A 26803-nucleotide genomic window follows, 5' to 3' on the forward strand; every position below is an offset into this window, starting at 1 on the left:
TAGTTACATCTCGTGCTTACCTCGAGCCCCTCGCCTCGTCGACGAGGCCTTTTGACGATTGTGCCGAATATTGGTCCAGCCGGGCGAAAAAAGCCGTTGCCCCTTGTTAGCTGCCGGTGATAAACCAATATGCCCGACTCCAATGTGGGGCTACTCCATGGTTGGCGTGGGTCATCTGCGGGCCTCCCGGACCGAGATACGTCAGAGCATAACTGGGTTACACGCGAATCCTCCTACGACTGTTTGGAGATTGCAAACATGGCGGCGCAACATATACACTGCAAATTTTTTTTTAAGTCGGTATTTATATTTAATCCTCGGGTAGAATCTTAACTAGTAAGGAGTCTCCCATGCCGCTCGTGACCCCTTTTTTGAACATCAAACAAATAAATCGAGACAATGACAGCAGAACTGCAAGGATTTGCGGCCTTGAAGCCCGCCATTATTTCAAAGGTCAATGTTGACGTAACTAAGATCCATCCTTTTGGTAAGCCCTAGTCGAATCTATGAAGTTTGCTAGGCGGGTACTGATGTGCGGCAGGGGTGGCTTCCAATGGGTCCAAGCTTACACATTTCGTATGTGATCACTGTTTGGTCCCAACATAAACTCATCAGCTAATGTGATTGTGTTCGCCAGGAATGCCCTAGTGGGACCATTGAGTCTGTACCAGGGTTTGAGCCGGCCTTCAAAGCTAATATCACTTTCGGGGGAGACTGGTTCTCCCTTGACGCAGATGGGCAGCATGGCCGCGTTGACTTCAAAGGAATCGCCAGGTGAGCAGTCGAGCCTTTTTGAAAGATCGCACATGGCAAAGAGACTGATATGTGAAATCGTCTCTCAGGACAGAAGAGGGCCATGAGATTGATGTCCGCGTCTATGGCATTGTGAAAATGGGGCCCGAGGCGTCCAAGGTTTTCAATCTGCAGCCAGACATGGCCACAGTACCTTTTGGGTGGATAAGTACGTTAACTGAATCCTGTGACCCGATTGTCTCTTATTTGCTCCTGGTACATTAATGGCTAACATTCGTGTGCAGCTGCGAAAGCTGAATATATCGTTTCCGACCCCAAGCTGAAGTTCCTAGAAAGTAGCATTCTTGTAGGCAATGTTAGGGCTGTTATTGATGCCAATGGGGTTACCATCGAGAATAGACAGTCGATAGTTCTCGCAACGACCGCTGAATAAAAAGGTGGATGAGCCAAGGGTGAGCACTAGCTCCATAGAAATCTTGAACACTCCTTAAGAATAGTCAACCTGATCCTTCTCGAAAGAGACGGCTTTACTCACTTAAATCGCCGTCCCTTCAGTTGAGTGTTTGATGTTCTGTCACCAATTTTACCACATATGTCTCCCAGGAAAACTTACCCTAGATGCCAAACGAGATCTGCTCAGTGTCATGAAAGCCACGCCGGGCTTTTCCCAATGTAACTCTCTCTTCTCTTTAGAGTTGGGGTTTCTTTCTCAATTTCAAGGCTTCCATTGGATATGATACTCACATATTTGAATATAGTGGGCACTATTCTAGAGTCTAATCCCCTGAAAATTGCATAAAGCAATTTTGAAAATCTAAAGAGAATGATTCGGTCGGCCAACTTTTCTATATTCGTAGACAGAGCTATTTAACACATTCTCACATATTTCATCAGAGCCCCCAATTCCTGTTATGCTACGCTAAGCCTCAAGAGGTCACAGAAGCCGACGCAAAAGTGAAGAACCTGACCCCTTGCAAAACAGCCAGAATTGCTGCCCCCGCGCCAACTAGTCGCACCAACCGAGAAGCGATAGGCGAACCCGAAGCGACCGTCGCTGATTCGTGATCGATCCACGTCACAGTCCCCGGGCCAAAGCCTGCGTCGTCCACGTAGTCCAACTTTGCACCGCGCCGGATGATCTCAGTAAGCTGGTTTGCGAGCTCTTTGTCGGACTGCATGGGGAATACCCAGGTATCTACGAATTTGTGATATGGAGTCTCCCAAGCTTGGACCTTCGTCACCAGCCTGCAGAGCTCGGATATTTCCTTCATGCGAGGGACCTGGCGGTTTTGATAGAGTTCGAAAATCTCAGTAAGCTGCTCCTGGCTGGGCTTTCTACCCTTGCCCTCTCGCAGTAGTCGATTCAGATGGTTACACAAGACTGCTGTGGACTCGATACCGCAGTTGCCACCAAAACCCATGTTTGGCGTAAACTTTAGTGAATTGTGAGTAAGGTGTGAATGTAACTCGGCGTTCTTGTCTACGTACCTTGTGCACGGCATCGCCAGTGAGTACGATTCGGCCGGAGTGCCAATGCTCATAAACACCATCTTCAAGGTAGAGAAGCTCCCCACGGATTCGCTTCTTCCACAGCTCTCCGAAGAGCAGTGTATCTGAAATTGGATGATCGGCCACACTTTCTACCAGGGCGTCGCGATCGGCATCCTTAGAACTCGGTCGAGCCGGCCAAGTGTATGGCTTGTCAACACGGAAGATGAAAAAGAAGTAAATACGATCGGCCTGTGAAAAAGCGATGAAGGTTCGCCCTTTGTCCGAAACGGATGTCATATCTTGCACGCCCAAACCAGGCATTTGGGGAGCAACTCCGATCACAGCTTTCCAATCCGTTCTGTAGTCTGTTTCGAACAGGGACTTATTAGCAGGCCTAGCTGTGCAATCGCTGGAAGCCTAGAGCCGTAGGGTACAGAGGATTCACTCACTGGCCTTTTCTTTTGACGTGATAAGCCCCGGTGTTATCTTATTCGCGTGTTCCCACATAACACTCCTTACAGTGCTGTGTGCCCCGTCGCAGCCAAGTACAATGTCACCGGTCTCGACTTGGCCATTGTGAAGCGTGACTTGAATCTGGTCCCCGACATGTTTGACTTCCTTTACGCCACACCCCGTCTTGATATATGATTTGTCCGGGAGTGAATCATATAGGATCTGTAGAAACTCCCGCCTTTCAAGCAGGATATAGCCAACGCCAAAACTAGCAGTAGCAAAACTCGGGATTAGCTCATTCACTCGTGAGATCAAAGTGTTTTCTTTCAAGCAGCTGTAATTCGGGTAGGCTGGGGCAATAGATTCTCACTTTTTCTCGACATGGCGGAAAAATCCGTTGTTCATCAGCATTTCCCCCTCTGCTCCGCGGTAGAACCATCGGTCGGTGGCTGTACAGGCCGCCAAGACTCCCTTCAAAGCCCCTATCTGGTGCAGAACCCGCGCACCGTGAGGATACATGCCGATGCTGGCCCCTTCCGGAGGCGCAACATCGTCTCGCTTCTCCAGGACGACATGGTCGATGCCTGCTATTTGCAAACAATTCGACGCCACAAGTCCAGTCACACCGGAACCGATGATAACGACTCGAAACGGGGTCTTTGACTCTGTCATGGCTGCAAGGATTATACAGGTTACGAGACAAACTGACTACTTAGTCTCACATGTGGAATAGTATTGGTATCACCGCAAGTGGCTGGCAGGAAGTAATATGTCTCTCATTCTCACATATCGAATCAATCTACCAGCATCGTCAGATTATCTCACCACTGTCTCGGACAGGGCCGTCAGGGAACAGACTTTGACCATCTATCCACTAAGTCTAGATGCGTCATACAAGGCAGTGCCGGTCGCTTTAGCTAAAGTACGGACACCTAGAGATATTATGCACCGAACGGACCGAGCGGTCCGGCAACTATGATCACATACTTGGTGACAACGAGTAAGCCGTGGAGTGGATGTCAACTGATTATCCCGCAATGGCGATCTGTGTCCACTCGGCCCATCCGGCCCGAGATGAACAAGCCCCTGCAGCCTCGACTTTTACCAGACTGAAGCACTACCTGTTGCATTTGCGTTGACTTCTTGTCAGAATCTTTCGTAGATGGCCCCAATTCGCCCCAATTCGTACGCCAAAAATAAACCCCTACAGCCCGAGGTCCACCATTAGGCGGCCCCGCAAGGAGTGGAACGTGGTGGCCAAGCTCGCTTCTGAAACATTTCAGTCCTGTTCTGTAAGGTTTGTTAATTCTGTTAGGGCTTGATGTGTCAATATCAATCTATCTACAAACGTCTCTTGAGAATAACGGCGTGCTGCTTGCAAGGGCTAAAACAATCCACTGCGGATGACACCGCCGCTCATCCCACACTTTTTGCTTAGCGTTCATCTGCGTGCAAAGTTCACTTCCAATCTAAGTGGTGGGGACACATAGCAGATAGAGTAGAATCACCAAGCTGCCTGTACTGTAGGGGCTGGGCCGACAAACATACTGTACGGACAAGAGGTATCCCATGCAGTCCTATTTGATATCGGCTATCAGCATCTACAAAGAAAGGCGATCAGGATAATCATGATGCACAAGAAGACTCCTTGAGGTATTCATCAAACATGAAAGTGAGTCACTAGTCGCTCTCCTAAAAATGCAAGGCGTCAAGTGTAGAGAGTGCATTAGAATCTGCTCTATGTCGAAAATATATCCACATTCTCTTCTATACCTCAGATACTCATCTCGTAAATCACTTAACTACCGTACAGGCGAAAAAGTATCATGACAAAAATTGCAACCAGTAGACCGATAATCACACTCTTCACAGCACCAACTCCTGAACCGGCTGCCTCGGACTTGCCCTCCCGCTTTCGCGCCTGCACTTGCTTAAACTCATCAAGGATTCCCCGATAATGCCTTGGATAATATGGCAGAAATTTGTCCGCAAGTGGATTAGCCTTTCGTCTGGTCTGGATACCCAGATCGTTAAGCAGGAGGTCAATATACTATTGCTCGGTCAGCTTTGAGTCTCGGCCAGTAGCCTCCCTGGTCGCCGCCCGATGTCATTGATCGGGTCAAGGGCTCTTATGATAGGATGGATGGTGAGCACTTACTGAGATGAAGTCATAGATGCCGTATGAGTGCTTGCGACCCTGTGTGAGATACCGCTTGGCGGTCCACGCATTCCATATGGCTGCCTCCTGCTCCATCTTGGGCAGAGAGGGCACATCATGCAGGCCGAGCAGAAACGCAACACCCCACAAGGCCTGCACCTCGCCGACGAGAGGTGTGTAAACGTTGTGCATCAGCCCCGGAAAGAAAATTGATCTGTCACCCTCTGCTGCAAGCTTAGGGGCGACCATACGTCGGTAATGTCGGGACGGTCCGAACGAAAGCTGTTTTTTCTCTCCATTTACAGTCTCGTTTTTCATTGTCTCCAGGTCGCGGAGTGGGACACCAGAGTCCCGGAGTACCGGTAGGAGCTCATCAACTGTCTTGGCTGCCCTGGTCTCCAATTGAGCCCACTTACCCACCTCGGTTGAGTCGAGTCTCAAACTGCATTGCACTTCCAGGTCGGGATCGAATGGGTCGTAATTCTTGTCGAATCCAGTACACAGTATCACATAGTCAGTTTGTAGTTCCGCACCGTCGCGAAGTCTGACGGTATTGTCTATAAACGACTCCGGCTCGGATCTGTGAACTGTGACATCTCCAGCATGGAACACCTTCCAAAAGTTTGGAACGCTGGCACATCCAAGACCGCCATTGGCCCAGAAAATTCTAGAGTTCATGTCAGTTGGGCGCGTTGCGTAGAGGTGGTTAGGTGATGTGCATACCCTTCGCCATGCGGAAGCGGTCTCAATTTGGCTGCATTGGAAGACCTGCCGTAGCCAGCATGTCTGTCAGCGATCCAGTTAGTAATTCTCCAGAAAGTCTTATGACACGCCAGGCCCAGACTTGTCCTATGGATAAATCTGTAAGAGAAGCCCTTCGTGGCCATAATACTGGCTCCAAAGGAAGCGAACATCCTAGTGGCCATCACGTCAATAGTATTGACCAGGCCAAAGATTGTCGGCGGCATCAGCGCCGCGGCACCAGCCCCATCCTTTCGGATGACCCAGTCGACTTTCTTCCCGGCATTAAGGAGGAGGAAGACTGTATCGAATGCTGACTTTGCCCCACCGACCACAGTCGCTCTTTGGATCTTGTCGAGGGCATCTAGGTGTGTACCTGTCTCTGTCGAATGGATAACGGGTATGTCAAAATTTGACGTGGGCCAGGAGGGAATGACAGCGTGAGATGTTGGCCCCGAGGCGTAAATCAATTTCGCACATTCCACCGGAGCCTTGTCGTCCCCGAGATCCAATCGCCAGCCGCGTCCAGGCAGGCGCGTGATTTGGCGAATTGTGGTAGACAGCCGGGACCTCCTGGAAAGATCATATTTCTTTGCGAAGTCGACAAGGTATCTGTTGATTGTGTCTCCTGGGATGTATCCATCATCACTGATGCCTTCCCGGCGCATAGGCAAGAATGAGTACTCAAACTGGCCGTATTTGACCTGAGCATACACTATGATATCGGAAATTAGCCATTGGTCTCAGAATGAGACTGTTGCTTTGAGTTTGAAGCCCTTGGAAATGAACCCAAAGCCTAGATCTACCCGTGAATTGTATGAGATGATTCAAGACACTACTCACAGCTGGGATAGATCCTCTCTATCCTCCAAGACCCACCAATTGATTCTCCATTGTCGATTAGGATCAGGTTTGCCTGAGGTTCAAAGTCAAGATATGTCTTCGCGCAAATAAGCCCCGTCCAGCCTAAACCAGGCAGTTAGCAAGATGGCAATGGCCGCTGAACATGTGAAATAACTTACCTGTACCAACAACCACGCAATCTACTTGTTCTGCTTCCATTCTGTTAATTGATGAGTGCTGAAGGTCAATCTATCCAGCAACTAAGCCATGGAAGAACTTAACTCTACAGGTATAACGAAGAGACTAATCTGCAATAGAAATTCCTACGGGATCTACAACGCCACTGACCTGTGTGCTTATGTTGTGCTTCACCAGTTGCTGGATTCGGCCCAGTTGGTCTACAGATCGTATGATAGCACTATCCAGCCCATCTCGTACGACATCGTAGTGTCACCATTGTTCCCTTGAAAAACGTATAGATGCGTTAGTCCAGGCTGCAGGTTTTGCGCCGTGTAAAGTTGTAGATAACGGCTCGGAGGATGCCCGGGGAAATTTTGCCGAACATACTTACTAGACATTTTGGACAGGGCTTTCCATGCAGGGGTTGTCTGTGGAGTGGAGACGTATACATCTGAGTGTTGCTGTTTGTGTGCAAGCATAAGCGCAGAGCTACTTGACCCACTACATAAGCCGAGAAATGCTCGGTCCTTTCTGGCCGTTGACACGGTACTTCCTATACGACTCTGCGGCCCGGTTGGTAAGATGGCTGGGGTAACTGCCACTGACAATAACTGTGTCCGATCATATTAGCCGTAGAATCCCTGCTATTCCTGCATCTCCTCTGGCAAGGTTTTACTCTTCGTATAGGCAGAACAGTGCGACTTCGGTCTATCCACGATTTACACCAATTTCGCCGCATCGGATGCATACTAGACTTCGCACCTGTAGTCAAGCATTGTTAGGATGGCTGATTGTTACCCAATCCGCTCCAGCGTATGAGCATCTTCGGGACTGTTTCGCCGGCAACAGGCCATGCCTTGCCAGGATAGATTCAACTCGTGGAGAATGGCCTGTCTATCCCGCTTTATCTGGTATCCAGAGTAGTAGATTTCCGAACAGTTAGTTTCGAGGTTATCTATGAGCATACAGATCTATGTATAGTCTAATACCGAGAGAGCTCAACGTACAGAAATCATATACAGATCAATGTGTTGGGACCATCACATTTTTGGACGTTGTCTGGCAGGCCCTTTCTTCTGTCATCGTATATTATAAGATCACGAGCAGCCCAGAAGTTCCTCGAAGCCCCAAGCCTGATTGTATCTGCTACTAGCTACTGCAAAATGCCGGGCTTGATTGTAGAGTCGAGATCATCCTCGGAGGGGCCCCATGCCAGTAGGCAGGGTTCTAGCCGAAACTCTGTGATAGAAGATGACTATCAGGCCGCCTCCTTTCCCGGCTATGCGGAGAAACCCCTCGATGAGCAGTTGGAACCAATCGCAGTGGTTGGAATGGGTGAGTTGAGTCCCGTGTTCATAAGCCACCATGGAGAGTGACTCACAGCTAACTGGTGTCACCAGGTTGCCGATTACCAGGGGATGTTGGATCACCAGCCGACTTTTGGGACATGATGATGAGCAAGGGAACCGGCCAAACACCGAAGGTCCCAGCTTCACGATTCAATATTGAGTACGTAATATTAATCCAATCCACACTGATCAGTGGCGAGGGGCATGTTTGCCCGACAGAGCCTCTTTGATGGTGTTTGCTCCGGAGATATGCTTATACCCACCTGACTGTGTTCTTATCAAGTTATTTACTAATTTCTATAGTGCACACCTTCATAAGAACAATGATCGTCCTGGTAGTTTCGGTGTCCCGGGTGGTTATTTTCTCAAAGAGGATCTTACGGGATTCGACCCAACCCTTTTCAATATCACCCCTATTGAGGCTATGTGGATGGATCCACAACAGCGCAAGCTTTTAGAAGTCGTTTACGAGGCCCTCGAGTCTGGTGGTATCTCACTTGACGCCATCGCAGGCACACGGACTGGCGTGTTTGCTGCCAGCTTCACGGCTGACTGGCAGCAGATGTCATTCAAGGAGTCTTCCTTTCGACACAGTCTGGCCGCGACAGGTGTTGACCCTGGTATTATCAGTAACAGAATCAGCCATGTTTTAAACCTCAATGGACCTAGCATTGTATGCAACACGGCCTGCTCATCATCGGTGTATGCTCTGCATGTTGCATGCAATGCCCTACGGAACAACGAGGTCGAAGGCGCCATTGTTGGAGGCACCAACTTGATTATAACTGTTGACCAGCACATGAACACGGCAAAACTCGGAGTGCTGTCGCCCACATCAACATGCCATACCTTCGACGAGAGTGCTGACGGCTACGGCCGTGCCGAGGCCGTTGGTGCTGTCTATCTCAAACGCCTCTCTGATGCCGTACGTGATGGGGATCCAATCCGTGGTGTGATCAGATCTAGTGCCACAAATTCTAACGGTAAGGTTCCCGCCGTTGGCATAACCTATCCAAACAGAGACGGGCAGGCCAATGTGATTGCGCACGCGTATGAGCGTGGAGGTGACCTTGACCCCCGTCTGACGGGATACTTCGAGACTCACGGCACTGGAACAGCTATCGGTGACCCCATCGAGGTTGAGGCTGTGTCGATAGCCATGAACAAGAATCGCCAGCCTGGCGATGAGCCGTTGTGGATAGGAGCGTAAGTTACAGTGTCCTGGCATGGTAGGCACAAACGAACGAAGCTAATCATGTGAACAATGAAGTGTAAAGACCAACATCGGTCACAGCGAAGCTGCCAGTGGGCTGTCTGCGCTGATCAAGGGCATCCTGACGGTCGAGAGAGGCATTATCCCGCCGACGCGTGGTGTTGTGAAGCCAAACCCCAAGATTCAGTGGAATGATTGGCAGGTGGCAGTAGTCAACGACCCTGTGCCTTTCCCAGCGCACCTTCCAGTAAGGCGCGTCTCTATTAACAGGTAAGAAGATTTGAGGACCCTACCTGTTGCTCTTCAGCTGATATGAACGAATTAAGTTTTGGTTATGGTGGCACGAATGCCCACGTCATTGTCGAGGCCGCCGATTCCCTGCTGAAGAGGGAGCAGACATACAAGTACATCGATCCACATGCTGGCAAGAGGCAAAAGACCGCCCCTCGGCGTGCTGCCGATCGCAAGCGTCCGTTCCTGCTACCCTTTTCGGCCCATGACAAGCCTACACTCCAGCGTAATATTGCGGCCCACGGGAAGGTCGCCGCCAACTACGACCTTATAGATCTCTCATATACTCTGGCCAACAGACGTAGTGTCTTTTCAAGCAAGGGCTTTGCCGTCGTCAGCCACAAGACGCTCGAAGACGTCTTCAGTGAGGTGACTGCCAACTTCTCTTTCGCCGACAAGAAGAAGACGTCAACCGTGGGATTTGTCTTCACTGGCCAAGGAGCGCAGTGGGCGCGTATGGGAGCCGACTTGATGGCTAACAGCCCTCGGTTCCTCAGATCAATACGCGTCTTGGACCTGGCCCTCGAGGAACTCCACGATGGCCCAGGATGGTCGATCGAAGATGTCCTTTTGGAGCCAGCTGAGACCTCCCGGGTCAACGAGGCTGAGTTCTCCCAACCCCTTTGTACTGCTGTCCAGATTGCGATAGTTCAGTTACTAGAGTACTGGGGCATACGACCAGTGGTAACTGTCGGTCACTCCAGTGGAGAGATGGCTGCTGCTTATGCCGCTGGTCTCATATCGGCTAGAGAGGCCATCACGCTCGCCTATTATCGTGGTCTGGTCACCCGTGATGTTAATACCAAAGGTGCTATGCTAGCAGTTGGACTAGGTGCCCCGGCGGTTGCACCATACCTCAAAAGCTACGAGGAGCAGGTGATTGTTGCCTGCCATAACTCTCCCTCAGGTGTGACTCTTAGCGGAGACGCAGATGCTCTGGAGAAGCTCAGGGCTACGCTCGTTGATGATGGCATCTTCGCACGTAACATCCCTACCAATGGAAAAGCGTACCATTCTCATCATATGACTCCTGTTTCAGCCAAATACGAGAAGCTCGTTCGTGCTGCCAAGAAGTACACGCCGTTCGACCTCGCTACCCCTACGACAGCGAAAATGGTCTCATCGGTCACAAACAGTGTTATGCCGCAGATGACTAGCTTGGACGAGACGTACTGGAGCAAGAATCTGAGAAGTCCCGTTTTGTTCAATCAGGCTGTTCAAACTATTCTGACCGCCGAGGAGTTCTCAAACGTAGACTTATTGATTGAAATCGGGCCCCACTCCGCCATGAAGGGACCGATCCAACAGATCAAAACGGAATTGAAATCGTCTAAGGTCGAGTACCTCCCAACGCTGTTGAGAGGAACGGAGTGTGCAACCCAGCTGCTGAAGCTTGCCGGGGAGTTGTTTCTGCGCAGTTACCCCATCGATATGGAGCGTATTACAACTGCATACGTGGAAGAAACATCTGGTAGCAGCAAGTTAACTGCCAAGAAGGGCTCCATCATCGTCGACCTCCCTCCGTACCAGTGGAACTATACGCGACCATACTGGGCAGAGAATCGCGCCAGTCGCGAACAGCGTGTGCCGAGCTTCCCGCGACACGACGTGCTTGGCCAACTTGTTGTCGGAGCTTCCTTGACAGAGCCGACGTGGAGAAATGTACTTCGGTAAGTGCCTTTGGTGGTGTTCTCTCCCTCTTTAAGCAAGATTCGACTACTAACGGATGTGATCGACAGAACACGAGATTTGCCATGGCTGAAAGACCACAGTTTGGGCGGCGAAACCGTTTTCCCAGCTGCCGGGTACTTTGGTATGGCTATGGAAGCCGTGACTCAGCTGAATGAGTTGAGCAACGGGAAGAATATCGAGAGTTACGTTTTACGCGACATCTCGATCCAGAAGGCTCTTGTGACACCTGACACTGACGAGGGCATCGAAGTTCTGCTCAACCTCCGTCCCTCTGTATACAGCGGAGACTCAGTAACATGGTGGGACTTCGGTGTTTCATCAGTTGACACTGATGGCACGGTGAAAGAACACATGGTCGGTAGTATAGCGATCAATGCACGCCCTCGGGGCACGAAACCACGGGAAGTACCGCACTCGACCCAGCGCGCCAGTGGGAAGGCTTGGAACGAAGCTCTGCGTGATGTCGGGTTTGACTACGGACCGACTTTCCAAGATATGGACGACATACGTTTTGACGGCAAGGGCTATTGGTCAAGCTCTACCACCAATATCAGAACGCAAGTTGATGAGTCACTAGACGAGTCTCGATATCCGCTGCATCCCGCTTCGATCGACTCCGTCTTGCAGTTGTGTATTGCGTCCATCCACGCAGGACGAACCAAGGCCAGTAAGTAGCCATCTCGCACTCTTCTGACCGTTTTGGGGATCCAATATTGATTATGATTGCAGTGGAATACGGAGCTATTCCCATCCAGGCAGATGAGGTGACAATCTGGCCACCAACTCAAGAGCAGATCAAGAGTACCAAAGCTACCGCCTACGTGAGTTGAATTAACAATTTGCTTTTTCGGTTTCTTTGTCCGCTTCTGGAATTAAAGGCAACTTTCTGGAAAATACGCTTTCAAATGGCAGGCTAACCTTTTTTTCTTTTTTAATTCATCAGGCTTGGTGCGATCAACGAGGCATCCGTAACTTTGAGACAAGTGCCCAGATGACTGCAGACGACGGCGAGCTCGTGGTTGAAATTAAGAGCCTTCGAACTGTGAGTTATGAGGCTGGAGTACCCCAAAAGCCGACATCTGCTCTAAGCGAGGCACCTTATGGCGAAGTGGCATGGGAGGTCGACTTCGATAGTCTTCAGACCGAATCGGATGTCGCTGGTTTGACTAGCTCGGACTTGGTATCTCTGGCTCTGTTCAAATACCCCGGGTGGAAGGTCTTGCACCTGGGTTCCCGCAATGTCCAGAACATTCTCCAGAAGAATCCAAGAGCTGCCTACACCATTGCAGTCACGACTGATTCAGAAGCGGATGCACTCAAAGCATCTCTGGCGGGCCACCAAGGTGCGAAGATTGTCAAGCTTGAGGACACCTATTCGTCGAATGCTGGGCTATATGACATCCTTGTCGCAGACGAGGAGGCTTTCGCAGCAGCGGATATCCTTCCTCAAGTCTGGCACACACTCAAGACACGTGGTTTTGCTTTCATCGACCGCATTGATGACATCCGCCAAGCTGGACTTGGCCAGTTCGCAAGTGTGTTGAAAAGCAGTGCAGGCACAACAATCGCCCGTACGGCGGATGCGAGCACCAACGGGCATGCGAATGGAGTCAAGAAGACCAAGCGCTCCGCCCAGGTGATCTACCGCAACTCGTCGGACGGCAAGGTATCAATGATTAAGGAGGCTTTGGAAGCTTTAGAATGGTCTATCGAAGTCACATCGCTGGATAAGGTTGTTGAGTCCGGTATCAAGGACCAGGTTATCTTACTTGCTGACTTTGAGGGTCCTCTCCTGCGCACGATAACGAAGAAAGAGTTTGATTCTGTCCGCGAGATAATCAGCACATCGTCTTCTCTTCTCTGGGTAACGACTGGTGGTCTGCTTGATGGGAAACACCCAGACTTCGCCATGGTACCAGGTCTGGTAAGGACAGTATCGTCTGAGCAGGCATCTCTCGACTTCCGAACCATTGACATTGATCTTGACAATGTGACAACCGACCAAATCGTCAGATCAGTCATTGAAGTTACTGAGAAACAGGCCACTGGGAATGAGGAGAATCCTGACCGTGAACTATTGGTCTCCAACGGAAAGAGATATGTCAGTCGACTAATTCGGAACAATGAACTCAACGCCAAGTTCATGACTGGCGAGCCCGAGCCAAAGCAATTCTCTCAGGTTGACCATATCGAAGGCAAAGTCACTGCTGGTAAGGTAGTTTTCCAGCAAGTGACTGGTGCTGAAGATGAGGTCAAACCTGGACACGTTGAGATCCAAGTTCAAGCCAGCGGGTTGACCAAAGAGGGAGTCCTGGTCATTACGGGCTACGACTATCCTGTTACGTTCAGTCACGAGGTTGGTGGTGTCATCCAAAGAGTTGGGGCTGGCGTCTCAGACCTAAAGCCGGGTGATAGGGTGGTCGGAATACACGCTGGCAAGTTCGGCAGTTACGAGCAGGTACCAGCTTCTATACTCTGCAAGCTTGAAGAAAACGATGACCTTGCTGCGGCCGTAAGTGTTCTGACGGCCTATACATCAGCATTTTACGGCTTGGAAACTCTCGCAGGGGTAAAACCAGACGAGAAAGTCTTGATCCTGCCAGACACTGGAACAAGTGGTGTCGCAGCAGTGAAAATCGCTCAGGTCCTGGGAGCAGTGCCGTATGTTATTGTCAATGCAGCAACAGAGGTTGAATTTCTTCAGAAGGAGCTTGGACTTGATGCAAAGCAAATCCTCCAGATTTCTAGTGATTTTTCAGCTCTCGAGAAGATGAGAGAACTCATTGGTGGGGATGGTGCAGACGTTGTCTTCAGCAGTGGAAGCACAGACGTGAATATTGCTCGTGAGGCGTGGCGTTCTACGAAACGATTTAGCCGCTTCCTTGACGGCGGCCGGAAGGACGGATTGCGACGAAGCGCCTTAGATGGGATTCCGGTACAGCGAGGCGCCTCCTATCTACCATTTGACATTCTCGAACTATACGAAGGTCACCCCAAGGCCCTGGCGAAATTCCTGCCGACCATACTCACACTGCTCCGGGACGGATCAATCGTATCTCCTGGGGTGAAGCAGTCCATCAATTTGGCTGATCTTAACAAAGCTGTTGCTAGCTTCTCCGACAGACTAGGTGCTACCAAAACAATTGTCCAGTATGAACCATCTGAGACCCCGCTGATGGTGCTGCCTTCAAGACCCAAGCTCAGTTTCAGCCCTGACTCAACGTATCTGCTCGTTGGCTGCTTAGGTGGTTTAGGTCGAAGTTTGACATCGTGGATGATGGAGTCGGGTGCACGCAGATTCGTCTTCCTCTCCCGCTCTGGTGCCGACTCACCATCTGCCGCCAAATTGATCAAAGATATCGAAACTTCTGGAGCCAGCACAATAGTTGTTAAAGGCGATGCTACCTCGCGAGCGGATGTCGTCCGCGCTGTTCAGGAAGTTTCTCCAAGCTACCCCGTGAGGGGCGTTGTCCATGCGGCAATGGTTCTAAGGGTAGGCGCTTGTTCCCGTCGTGTCTTTTGATATTTGCTAACCAGCGATTCCAGGATGGACTATTCCAAAATATGAGCTTCGAGAATTGGACCACAGTTGTTCAACCAAAGATATTGGGTGCTACCAACCTGCACTCTGTCCTGTCCGATGAGCCTCTCGACTTCTTCCTCATGACAAGCTCCGTATCTGGTGTCCTCGGTAACCCTGCCCAGAGCAACTACGCTGCTGCGAATAGCTACCTGGATTCCCTTGCTCGTCACCGCCACGCCGCTAATAAAACGGCAGTTTCAGTCATTCTTCCCATGGTCTTGGAAGTCGGTGTGGTGGCTGAGAACGCCGAACTAGAACACTCGCTCAAGCGCAAGGGCATGTATGGCATTGATGAGGAGCATCTTCTTGAGGCTTTCGCCGCCGGCATCATATCAAGCAAATCCGATAAACCTGTTGACCACGTGGTAGTCGGACTGGATCCGGTAAAGCTTCAGAAGGCTGTGAACGATGCCGCCGTTACGGATAGTTTCTGGCTCGACGATGCGCGCCTGAGCCACGCCATTCACGATATGAACTCGTCAGCTGAGGACTCTTCCGGTGGCAGTGGCTCTGCACAAAGTATTCTGGCCGTTGTCAACGCGGCTTCCTCCCCTGCCGAAGCAATTGGGGCAGTGACAGAGCATTTTGTTGCGAAGCTTGCTCGGATGTTGCTTCTTGACGACGACGCGTTCGAGCTGGATGTCAAATCCATCGCGGCATACGGTATCGATTCAATGATCGGTGCTGAGCTGCGAAAGTGGATTTACAAAGAATACAAGATGGACGTGCCGTTTCAGCAACTGCTTGGACCGACTTTGACTATCACTAAGTTTGCGACACAAATTTGTGCGACTCAGGGAGTAACTTTGTCATAAGTTCCGCTATGAGGAAACTCACACCTGATTCTTTTTTTCATGAAGCTCCTGAACAGGAATAGGTTGATGCATGGTTCTTAGATCCTGGAGTCAACTTGCTCTAGTACAATTTGGTCTGCATGTGTCGGATATCTGTGGAATGGAATTGTCAAGTCTCTTATTTCTAGATATGATGTTCACTATGATTAGAATAAAATGATAAAAGCAAGAAAGATCTATGTGCGTTTTATTTTATTTTACGTCTTGTCCGCTACTAAGCTAGGCCTAATGTTGTATGTAGATGGTTTTCGGCATGGCGATGTCCAAGACTGGAGGTTTTGGGATCGGAAAATGGCAGACCGTATGCTGAATTAAGCGCCAAATCAGCCTTAGCGCATAATTTCCGCCCTATAATCTCTGTCCAAAACGGCGGAAATTTAGAAATAATTGATTGCCCGTTCGAAAACGGACTTCTAAGGTATATCCATAAGTAACTTTTGGTCACCTTAATTAACACCTTATAAACGTGTATTTAAAAATTAATATAAGCGCTTTAATTTATTATTAAGCCATTGCTTTTTATGAACTAGCGCCGACGTAATTAAATCTTTAATATTACTTATTATAAAATATATATTGAAGTAGTGAGTGTTGGCTGTACTATTATAGCAAGAGGGCTAAGACCTATGTCGGAGTAGTTCACGACCTGATCATTATAAGGTCTAAGGGATGGAACTTGCAGATAGCCTCCTCGGCCATGCTTTACACTTTTGCAACAGTGCATTCGGAAGACAACGAGAATAGCTCCTTGTCGCCAATTAATACTATTTTTGTTGGAATATGGTTATCCGCGGTCTCGCACGACCATATAGTCTAGCTAGTTACCGGCGTACTGACGGCAAGCCACTACAGCCACACCGTGGCTGTCGGCAGCTTGCAGCCGTATAGGCCAAACCCCTATCTGTAGATCGCGTACGATGGGAAGAATCCCTTCTTCCTTTCGTACGATAGCGCTGAATAGATCTATTTGTCGCCCAAACTGTACGGAAAGAAATGAATGGAGAAGCCATTCCATACTAATCAGTGTTCACTTGGCTGTGAACGCAGATTGGCAAGAATGAAGAGACGGCGTTATCTGAGTACGTACGGTAGTACGTAGCGAAACGTCGTGCTTAATCCTACTCCCGACTTCTTCGTGCTAAAGGTGTTAATGTCTACAAGATGTCCTCTCCCTTCCGCACGAATAACGAACGAGTAGAAGACGTGTAGAGATTCTTCGTAGTCCGAAGGTGTTAATGTCTGCAAGAAGTCCTCTCCCTTCCGCACGAACAAAGAGCTACACGTGCGTGCTATTACGTATCGATAATAGGTTCATTATCTCCCGCAGAACGCGTAGCTACCGGTGCGCGCGATACGGGCGATAACCTCGGACTACGACAAGAGTAGAAGACGTATACGGATTCTTCTTCGTACGGAGGTGCTTATGTCTACAAGATGTCCTCTCCCGTCCGCACGAACAAAGAGTTATGCATGCGTGCCATTACTCACGACAACTCCGGTACCGTACCACGGTAACAAAATATCCTCTCGCACGAGGAGATGGCGGAGGGGAGCGATATTTCCGTCCACGCTTGGCGAGCCGGCATAGCATTCGAATTCTGGGATCGTACGGTCGATATCGAACAACCCCTCGACCGAGTACATATGAATACGTATGTCGGTCAGCTCGTTACCGAATATCAAGGCATCTTAACGCTCCGAGCACTCGTACGAGCATACCAGGAAGACTTCGAGGGATGGACTACGTACCAGTTCGAGTATACATCACGACCATTCAAACGTGCGATGCTTAAGACACTCGAACGAAAAGGGTATCACTTCCCGAGCGGTCTCACCCAAAACGAAAAGCTCGTCTACCCATTAGACAACAAGGAGGCTGTCAGAACACCTTAACCATCACCCCGTACGAGTACTACAACTCTCGGTCCCTATACGAGTACTACAACTCCCGGTCCCCGTACAAATGCCGTAACTCCGGCACGGACTCGTACGCCACTACCCGGCCCGGAAGATAGACAAGAGGACGGCTCAGAGGATAGATAAGGACGGCCCAGAGGACAGATAAGGACAGCCCGGAGGACAGATAAGAAGACGACCCCACGGGAAACACACTACCGAAGGAATTGTTTTTCAGTTGTTTACGAACGTACGAACCGCGAAAGAAAAGATAGCTAGTGTTGGAATATACTATTCGCGGTCTCGTACGACGGTTGACTACGTAGTATAGGTAGTCACCGGCGTGCTGGCAGTAAGCCACCACAGCCACGATGTGGCTGTCGGCAGCCAGCAGCCGTGCGGGTGAACCCCAAACCCCTATCTATAGACCACGTACGAGGGGAAGAATCCCTTCTTCTCCTTCGTACGATAGCGCTGAATAGATCTATTTGTCGCCCAAACTGTACGGAAAGAAATGAATGGAGAAGCCATTCCACAATTTTAGTCACCAAGTTCATCTTTTCCATTCACTACTTAGTGATCAGTCTACGAGTGAACCAGCGAGTTCGTCACGAGGCTTATAACCAAGGGACAAGACAGTGGTCCTGGTTTAATATATAATGACTTATTTTATTATAAAACATATTATATTATATTCTTATAATAATATATATAATACCGACTTTGAAAGATTTTCTATTATATATTATAAGTATATCTCGTATAAGCTTTTATTATATAATAGAGTTTAGTATTAAGTACGAAAGTAATACGCCGTAAGGTTACTTTCCGTCTCCTTATTTTTGTAATCTCGGGAAGGTTAGTTCCGAACAAGACGTAGCGCGTAATCTATGGCTTTACTTGTTTAAAGAATGACTTATAGTCGTTTCTTTCTGCCTGTTAACATCTTTAGCCGGGCTAGTAACTAGACTATTAAGAGATATACCCTGTTATATATACACTTCGGAGGCTAGAAATCGGAGTAATAAGTAAGCTTATAAGGTATAATTATACGGATTTATAAGTATTAGTGTTATAAAACGCCTTATTATTAACTCGTCTAATTATACGATCACTCTTACGGAAAAGTCAGACTAAGAAGTTCCTTTAGTAATCTCTACTAGTAAATGCTGCCTATCGGAGTGCCCTAAGGTAGTTCGTTATTAATTAAATAAAAGAAGATCCATTCTTATCATGTTTTTGTTTTAATCGTATCTACCTTAGCTAGGCCTGAATACGTGGATCGGACGATCCATTATATGCGCCTAAAAAAACTATTAACGTACTCGACCGCATCGCGGCTAGAAGCTCAGTCGTTATGAATGACCAATATCATCTTCCGCTTAGTAGTCATCCTAGGCGACACACGTTAAACTCATCATATCGGCATCAATCAGAGCGGCAATTGCTGCTTCTCGCTCTAATAATTAGACAGCAAGGCCCTCTGAGGTGTGCCATGTAATATGGCAGTGCATTAGCCATACCTATTTGCATCAGTTATTTAGCATTATAGATTGAACGCTTAGGGGTGTGACTCACTCCGGGACAGTTAGTATAGAATGCGATGACCACGTATCCAGCTCCGGGGAGCTGGACTGACCTAAACCAACGTCACCATTTGCCAGACCAGTTAGTTCTGCGTGCGGTAGACATTCAGTGTTGGCCTGTGAGCGGTACGTAATGTACTTTCATTGGATGACGCCTTGGCGGAGAACAAGTTACCCATGCGGCCAAAACCTCTTTGGCGCTGTGGTGGAGAATTAGAAGGCGCTAGAGCTTATGTGGAGGAAAAGTTGGCAAGCACTTTGCAATATCCTATAAATCACCACCATAGCATTACCTGGACCTAACTTCTTTCCACCTTATCTTATTCATCTCTAGTGCCATCACCGAGTCTCTCGCATCGTATTGAGCTACCGCCTCCACTGATTGCTGTTGAGTCAGACGCGGACGCTCACCGTCGACAGAGCGTCGTCTCATCCTAAATGGAGATACTTCACGAATCCAGCTTCTTCCGGGAGACTCGCGCACCTGCCCTTCCCGAACCAGAAGAAGTCAGGAAACTTAATCGGTTATCTGGCAATGACGGTAGCACGAGCTTCGATCGCCCTCCGCCTGTCATCATACCCTCATTAGGCCTCGTCGTGAAGTATGGAGGCAATGTCACTATAGCCGAGGCTCAGACTCAAGTGATGGTATACGAGCGGTTGAATGGCCAAGTGCCAGTCCCGGAGGTATATGGTTGGGCCAAGGATGGGGATCAGAGGTTCATATATATGTCCTTGGTAGAGGGTGATCAATTGAACACGCGATGGTCCGACCTGAGCGAAGGCGAGAGGCAAGCTGTATGCCAGGAACTCAGGAAAATGGTAGAGGCATGGAAGGCGGTGGAACAAGATGGAGACTGCCGTTACCTGGGTGAGTCTAATCTGTAGGGTGTTTCGCATGAGGCTCTGCTAATCTCGAGTGGTTATAAAGGGTGTCTTGGTAAACGACCTTTTAACGAGGTCTGCCTCAAAGACTATGCGGCACTCGTTGGTCCGTTTGAAGGCGTAGACGCCGTCCAGCAGTTTCACAATGTCTGCGGAATCGAGATCCACGACGAGATTCCCATTCATTTCACGCACGCCGACATCACCCCAGTCAACATTCTATTGGGGCCAGGGCCACAGCCGAAAGTGGCAGCGATCCTTGATTGGGGTCAAGCAGGGTGGTATCCCATGTATTGGGAGTACTGCAAGGCCCATCGCGTGACACTGGAGCCAGAAGATTTCGATGCTGCCTCCCAGAATGCCTGGAGTGAAAGATACCTGCCCTTAGTAGTGGATCCAGTTGACCTGGAGAAGTATTACTTACCCTGGCTTCGATTCTGCTTGTCAAAAGGGTTCTGATATGAATCATCTGGTAACGATTTTTATGGTAATCTTTCAAGTAGGACGGTCTTATCGATCTGATGTGGACATTTCAGTGTCACGTATGGGCGCTAAGCATGTAGTATAGGCGATGCTCTTTTGAGCGCTACGCAGTCGGTGCCCGCTGTCAGTGCAATGTTAAGTTCGATTCAAGACCGTCTATCGTGACACCGTCATAATTGCTACTAAAGCTAAGACGTATCGACAACCTAACGTGTTCGCTGATGTATTAAAGGAGTAAGATATATAGGAATCTATTTATGAGGGTGTGTAGCGGATCTAAATTGTCTACACGAAGACAACTGAGCTAATAGCATGCGCGGGTTAAGTGAGGGCACCAACGTCGCGCATTCGGGTCCCCGCATTTTCGGCCAGCAACATGTCAACCGTGCCCGCCCCACTTTATTCAAATTCGCTCGGGCTCCCCAGCAAAACCGCCAGTTTTCACAATATCAACTTATTTTAAATCATTTCGCCACCAATCCTTTTGCAATGAATCCAGAAGCTGGATCACATTTACCTAGAGTAACCGTCTATGCGTAGGAGAATCTAGACATTCTAAAAAGGCGAATGCGCGAGAGTTCGGCGTAGCGCGGTCAAGGCTCAGAGATCGAATAGCATGGATGAACAGACATTTGTAACAGATTACTCTGTTTTGTTTCCCTTGACTATCAGCACAGGTTGGAGTATTGCCTGAGGCTTGAAGGATGAGAAAATGGATTAAGGATTGGCGGACATTATCAGTGTTTCTCAGTTAGCTACTGACAGTCAAGAACAAAGCATTATTTCTTGTGTATGAGGAAATGAAATTCTCAACGGAAATTTTGTGACTAAACGAAAGACTGATGCCAGATGCTAACTCCAAAATCAAACAATGAAAGGTCTTCAGCGGCTACACCCAGATTCAGCATGGTAAACTGTACAACCTGTTCCTACAAACTAACAAATTCCCAAATGGAGCAAGCATGCTCATCCCACTCGATCAATTCTCGTAACAGTATGAGGCCAATCATTTTCCTATGCTCTCCATCCACGGACGGTAGTGTCACGCTTGCTTTCAGGTGAAGAAGAAACACACTCGCCAGGGTTGGGGTCGGAGCTGTAGAAAGGCGCTGGTCAATAAGTGTTGGTAGTCGAGAGGGAAGCCCATGGGGGCTTTGATACATGGAACAACTTACACAATCTCCCAGTGGCCCTCCTGCTTGGACTTTCCTCCGTATTGGCAGGCGTAGGCCTCGTTGTGCAGGTACTGCTTGACGGTTGCCTCGCTGATATCGTTGGGCTTGCCGTCGGTGTTCTGTGAGCCACCCAGAAATGTTAGCAATGCAGACTGATCCTGACGGATGCGGAATTGGAGGATCTCGAAAGCTTGCCTTGACGTAAAATCTCCACTTGTTCTGGTAGGTGTCCATGGCGCACTGAGTACGGTCTTCGTTGGACAAGTAGTGTCCCTTCAGTAAGGGTGCCACAGAAGAGAGAATGTCGTACTGGTTCAAGCCCTGGCCATAATGACCGTCGCCTTGACCATTGCCGTCACCCTTGGTAAAGCAACCAGCCTCGGCAGTGGCAGCGGCTGAAAGGATAGCGAGGAGAGCGTTGGAGAACTGCATTTTGTTGGTGTTTTCTTGAAGTGTGGATAAGGTAGAGATGTATTTGATATTTATAAAATGGAAAGATGATGTGAGATGTTTGTGTCGAGTGTTGTTGAGATGTTGTGGATGATGATGGAGAAAGAAAAACTTCCAGGAGAGAACTTACGGCTTATTTATGCCTGAAAGGTGCTCATCGTTTCCATCTGCTGCTTATCTTTGTTGCGTATACCTCTTCACCTGAGTACGTCACCTGAGAACTCTAGTTCAGTAACTGTCAAACATATTACAACCTCAGATCAGCGTGAAGCTGGTCCTTAACAGATTTAGAAATCCAACAGCGTCATTTGAATCCTGAATGATGATCATTCTGTGGGATCTGAAAGAAAGGAACAGGGTATGATCGCCTCGACTATACTTCAGATCCTGGTATCCTTGTAAGAAGATCTACGAACACGTAAATAGAAAAACCAATAGTAGTGGACATAACCGAAGGAATTATGGATATAATATCGTTGGATTATACGATTAGTACATGTTTCCAGAAAAGGCTATAAACACTAAGATTGTAGGTACGAGGTAGGAAATGATGTATGTAGCTATGTCCTATCCGATATACGGCAATGCATAGGATTTAACGATGATCCGTTAGCGGTCTTTTTAAAGCTTAACTCCCTCTCTAAATTGGTTCACTTCCTAAAGGAACGGATAAGCTAAAGATAAAATGGATACAGCTAAAAATATCTTACAATATTGATCATCGAGGCTTTTGTAATAGCAACAAAACTTGAACCACAGAATGATGATAGCCTTTGCCGATGAACGACAAGATGGGTGCAGAGCTATAACAGCTGAATGTGACTTATACAAAGAAGCTTATTTAAAAAGTTCAAAGTGCCCTCACCATTTGCTCTTCTTACCTTTAGTCACAAAGCAATCCAAGCAACTTATTCGATATACTTTTTCACCACACTTCAATCATATCTTCCCAAATTCTCCCATAAACACAATCATCGCAAGCTTTTCAAAATGCGTTTCAGCCGCTTCATATATCTACCCGCTCTGCTAGCCACCAGCTTTTCAACCGCTTCCCCTACTCCCACTGCGGCAACGCTAGAAGCCAGAGCACTATGGGAAGCTATGGGTCATAATGACGCCGAATTTGTATATGGCATGGACACGTATAAGAGGAATTATGGAAAAAACGTCGACGTTTCTGCGGATGAGTATCGACAGGCAGTGGCCTGGGTCAAGGACACATTGTTTCCCAACATGGATACTACAGCGATCGAGTACAATTACAGGCAGCACCACAACAACATTAACAGGATGCCCGCGAAGGACGAGGCCAGACAGGCTTACAATATGCTTGGACTCGCATCCCCATACTGATGACTGGGCTATGGAAATCGTTAGTACGGAATGGATCAGAGTTCCGGGGTGGGCGCTCAAGGGAGGTTACAAAGGGTACACAGTCGTTCGTTTAGGGCATTAGGATTCCAGGGCGTTAGGATTTAGTTGATGAAAACGTCACTCGTTGACCCCTTCTCTAATTCGTTTTCACGGATAACCCGGAATGATAAGATTACGCGTGACGTTGTGTGACCTCAAGGTGTTGATGCGATGCACAACTCGTATATGAAATTTGAATAAAAGGCTAAGATTGCGTGTGACGTTGGTTATGATGGGGTAAAATGACGGCCTTTGCTAGGGGGTGACTTCTGCACTAACTAAGTCTATACAAGCGGCTGTGACTGCCATTCCTTGTCGATACCTGACAGGGGTAGTTAAATGTTGCCTGCAACCACACTAGACCTCCTCGTGGCTATCATCAGAAATTGGCCATGTCCAGGTCATGTAGGATCGTGTGATACAGCCTTTCTTGGTATCTAAGAGCAAGGGCCACCAACCGCAGATCAGTCTAAGCCAGGTCAAGGAGCATGAGGCATTGCCGACAAGGTCCACAAGCTCCACGGCCGAAGTGGACAAGCTAGTCGCCAGCCTGTGCAGGGAATGCCCACTGCCATGGTGGTGAATTAGAAAGACGATGGTCCACAGTAGGTAGACGTAGTGCACGCCCAGAATCTTTGTTTTTGCAAGATTTCAGCCATAGACTATAAATAGCTTGCCTTGACGATCCATATCGGAACGAAGCCATCGACGCGTACCAGGTAATATCAAACAAAACAACTATCAGTATGACCTCAACGCTAAAAAAAGACAGAAGAACGGCGACGTCAGTAGGATGGACCCGTTGATGCCTGCTCAGGTGGGAACAATTTGAGACTCTACTGACCGTAATGCTAAAAAAAGACGAAAAAACAAACAGCGACGTCAGTTTCGTCGAGCGGGAGGAACAACGGCTCGCTATGTAAGTATAAATGGGGTGTTAATATCGTAGCATTGTGCCACCCTTGGAAAATGATTAACCAATCAACCAAGTTTTACAACAGTTGTATAATAGCCAACCCTTATCTCAGTAGCTATTGTTTCATCCACCAAATTACAGACTCCAAGTAAAATCAGAACCCTCGATCGCCATGAAGCTCTTATGCTTACTGCTTCTTCTTTTTGCTCAGGCGCATGGTATGGTAAGTGTAGATAGTTACGAGAAAGCAACGATCAAGCAATTGACCCAGACAGGCGTTCCAGCAGCGGGACGTTGAGACGCCGTCGCCTGGACTGTTGCTCGACAGATATTCGCAGAGTGGGCTCGAATTCCACCAGTGGGTGGAGCGAATGATCGACGAGGGTCACCTTTACCCTTCCAACGTCACCAGCGACGGCCTCATCTTTCTTCGCGATGAGAACGAGAGCTGGACCGTCAAGCTCAAGAACGTAGCGTGCAACAGAATCCACGGCAGCCGCGACACGCTAATGAAGGCGCAGTCGCACTTCTGCGGTTGGGTACAGAAAATAGAACAGATCAAGGCCAAGGAGATGGAGGAGGACGTGACCAACGTGCTGTGCGACGACGGGGTGATTTGCCGGCTGGGCGTCCGCACGGCCTTCGACTTCCTCAAGGTCTTCCCGGACAACGTACAAGACATCACCAATGCCTGCAACGAGATGTTTGACCAGCTGCACTTGGCATGTCCCGATGGAGGCGGCGTGGCAGACACCGAGGTTACGGACAAGCAGGGAAATACCAAGGAGTCAGGCAAGGTTGAGGCTTCATTCTCCCATAATAACGTGGGTGAATGCAACCCTAGCCAAACGCGTCAATGCCACGAGCACGAATTGTGAGAAGACCACATGTTTAGAAAAAATTGGGTTACATGTGAACACTGTTTTCACTTTTTCGCAAAGAGGTTCCACTGGGTTTCACTATAGTATAGACGAGCTCCGACAAATTAAGCGGTCAATTTAGCGCTAACAAGAACATTTAGTAGTAAATAAAAAGGCCTTCCCGAAAATTTCCGCCTTAAGGTTCGATAAAAGTTAAAAATATATTACTGTGGAATGGCTTCTCCATTCAATTCTTTCCGTACAGTTTGGGCGACAAATAGATCTATTCAGCGCTGTCATACGAATGGAAGAAGGGATTCTTTCTATCGTACGCGATCTACAGATAGGGGTTTGGCCTATACGGCTGCAAGCTGCCGACAGCCACGGTGTGGCTGTAGTGGCTTGCCGTCAGTACGCCGGTAACTAGCTAGACTATATGGTCGTGCGAGACCGCGGATAACCATATTCCAACAGAATTAATGTTTGTTATTTAGTTAGTGAATTTCCAATGAAAAAGTCGTCAAACTATACCCAACGAGCAGTGGGTTCTTAGTGACTTTCCAGGATTTATATAATGGTATTCAGTCATCTCTTACGTAGATATCTAACTATCCTAAAAAACATATGTTACTACATGAAGTGCTGCTTCCCCCCGACGTATTATATGCGATTTCGATGTACTGCACATCTAGGTAAGCAGTTCCGCCAACGTCCATTTCCTGCTCCCATTCATTATTGCCCCACGACCACATATTGAAGATCAGGTAACTCGGCACTTGAGCGACTTCGTGCTCGAGCTGACCGTTCTGTTCTCCGTTGACGTAAAAGGTCGTTGCGGACTGCGTCCAATCCAGCCGGTGCTCCTGCCAGTCCGTCCACGCATTCGACAGAGTAGCTGCCACAGAGAACTCGCCATCGTTGTTGTTGTTCTCCTCCTCGGGATGCGTGGTATAGTGCATAGTTGTGGCGGAGTCAACAGTGAGAAACTCAATGTCCGACTCGTGCTGGACGCCAGAATCCTCGTCGGCCTTGTAGGTGAAGAACCCAGCACAAGCACCCGAGTCGCCGTGGACTCGGGCCCGCATCCGCATTGACACGGTGGTGAAATCATCTACAATTGACTCGGCCTCTGCGGCAGACTGAAACTCGCTGCTGCGATGCGTTCGCAGGGTCAAGTACGTACTATCTTCCGTGTCTTGCTGTATATAGGCGTTATTCCGGGAGTTGATCATCTTGACCGGAGTATCGTCTGTGCCCCAAGTTTGTAAGTTGAAGAAATCGCTCCAAGCCGACGTACCGAAGTATGCGCTAGTGGCTTGCGCGTTGGCGTTGGCATCGTGGTCGTCGATGACGTCTGGCACCGAGTCAACGTAGTCGGCCAGGGACCGGAAGTCTATTACCGTGTGGCTGGTGAATAACAAGCCATCTTCTTTATTTTGCCAGCAATCGCAAGCACCGCTAGCCAGTGGGATGGACCAAGATATTTGGGGAAACGCAAGAGCAGCAAGTGATATGCGAGGAAGCTGGTCTTTAAGCAT

General features: G+C 48.7%; 10 protein-coding genes across 10 annotated transcripts; 6 read left to right on the plus strand and 4 right to left on the minus strand.

The window, feature by feature from the left end:
* Positions 1 to 218: 218 nt before the first annotated feature.
* Positions 219 to 1293, plus strand: BKA67DRAFT_584867 (uncharacterized protein). Its single transcript, XM_046104177.1, has 6 exons — positions 219 to 336; positions 397 to 487; positions 542 to 576; positions 638 to 774; positions 843 to 961; positions 1038 to 1293. Exons 2-6 carry the CDS (start codon positions 400 to 402, stop codon positions 1184 to 1186), a joined length of 528 nt encoding a protein of 175 aa, XP_045951884.1. The 5' UTR covers positions 219 to 336; positions 397 to 399; the 3' UTR covers positions 1187 to 1293.
* A 386-nt stretch (positions 1294 to 1679) lies between these two features.
* On the minus strand, positions 1680 to 3369 carry BKA67DRAFT_526716 (uncharacterized protein; the record flags this gene model as incomplete). Its single annotated transcript, XM_046098773.1, has 4 exons — positions 1680 to 2186; positions 2242 to 2609; positions 2694 to 2965; positions 3068 to 3369. The coding sequence occupies 4 exons, from the start codon at positions 3367 to 3369 to the stop codon at positions 1680 to 1682; spliced, it is 1449 nt and encodes a 482-aa protein (XP_045951885.1).
* Positions 3370 to 4201: 832 nt separating this feature from the next.
* On the minus strand, positions 4202 to 6658 carry BKA67DRAFT_669524 (uncharacterized protein; the record flags this gene model as incomplete). The annotated part of the gene is made up of 6 exons (XM_046108658.1): positions 4202 to 4244; positions 4599 to 4747; positions 4856 to 5522; positions 5579 to 6311; positions 6440 to 6562; positions 6619 to 6658. 6 exons carry the CDS (start codon positions 6656 to 6658, stop codon positions 4202 to 4204), a joined length of 1755 nt encoding a protein of 584 aa, XP_045951886.1.
* A 1124-nt stretch (positions 6659 to 7782) lies between these two features.
* Positions 7783 to 15562, plus strand: BKA67DRAFT_664457 (KR domain-containing protein; the record flags this gene model as incomplete). Its single annotated transcript, XM_046108378.1, has 9 exons — positions 7783 to 7954; positions 8020 to 8128; positions 8272 to 9174; positions 9239 to 9451; positions 9508 to 11142; positions 11212 to 11831; positions 11894 to 11985; positions 12108 to 14657; positions 14711 to 15562. The coding sequence occupies 9 exons, from the start codon at positions 7783 to 7785 to the stop codon at positions 15560 to 15562; spliced, it is 7146 nt and encodes a 2381-aa protein (XP_045951887.1).
* A 1578-nt stretch (positions 15563 to 17140) lies between these two features.
* On the plus strand, positions 17141 to 17494 carry BKA67DRAFT_664458 (uncharacterized protein; the record flags this gene model as incomplete). Its single annotated transcript, XM_046108379.1, has 1 exon — positions 17141 to 17494. One exon carries the CDS (start codon positions 17141 to 17143, stop codon positions 17492 to 17494), a length of 354 nt encoding a protein of 117 aa, XP_045951888.1.
* Positions 17495 to 19521: 2027 nt separating this feature from the next.
* On the plus strand, positions 19522 to 20427 carry BKA67DRAFT_664459 (kinase-like domain-containing protein; the record flags this gene model as incomplete). The annotated part of the gene is made up of 2 exons (XM_046108380.1): positions 19522 to 19954; positions 20015 to 20427. 2 exons carry the CDS (start codon positions 19522 to 19524, stop codon positions 20425 to 20427), a joined length of 846 nt encoding a protein of 281 aa, XP_045951889.1.
* An 851-nt stretch (positions 20428 to 21278) lies between these two features.
* BKA67DRAFT_669528 (uncharacterized protein) lies at positions 21279 to 22151 on the minus strand (the record flags this gene model as incomplete). Its single annotated transcript, XM_046108659.1, has 2 exons — positions 21279 to 21365; positions 21627 to 22151. Coding segments are annotated over 2 exons (612 nt in total), but the record flags the coding sequence as incomplete, so codon positions are not given.
* Positions 22152 to 23066: 915 nt separating this feature from the next.
* On the plus strand, positions 23067 to 23429 carry BKA67DRAFT_541605 (uncharacterized protein; the record flags this gene model as incomplete). The annotated part of the gene is made up of 1 exon (XM_046100966.1): positions 23067 to 23429. One exon carries the CDS (start codon positions 23067 to 23069, stop codon positions 23427 to 23429), a length of 363 nt encoding a protein of 120 aa, XP_045951891.1.
* A 1148-nt stretch (positions 23430 to 24577) lies between these two features.
* Positions 24578 to 25283, plus strand: BKA67DRAFT_664462 (uncharacterized protein; the record flags this gene model as incomplete). Its single annotated transcript, XM_046108381.1, has 2 exons — positions 24578 to 24628; positions 24681 to 25283. 2 exons carry the CDS (start codon positions 24578 to 24580, stop codon positions 25281 to 25283), a joined length of 654 nt encoding a protein of 217 aa, XP_045951892.1.
* Positions 25284 to 25873: 590 nt separating this feature from the next.
* On the minus strand, positions 25874 to 26803 carry BKA67DRAFT_541607 (concanavalin A-like lectin/glucanase domain-containing protein; the record flags this gene model as incomplete). Its single annotated transcript, XM_046100967.1, has 1 exon — positions 25874 to 26803. The coding sequence occupies one exon, from the start codon at positions 26801 to 26803 to the stop codon at positions 25874 to 25876; it is 930 nt and encodes a 309-aa protein (XP_045951893.1).

Source organism: Truncatella angustata (assembly GCF_020726525.1).
Source record: "Truncatella angustata strain MPI-SDFR-AT-0073 chromosome Unknown BKA67scaffold_11, whole genome shotgun sequence".
Lineage (NCBI taxonomy): Eukaryota > Fungi > Ascomycota > Sordariomycetes > Amphisphaeriales > Sporocadaceae > Truncatella > Truncatella angustata.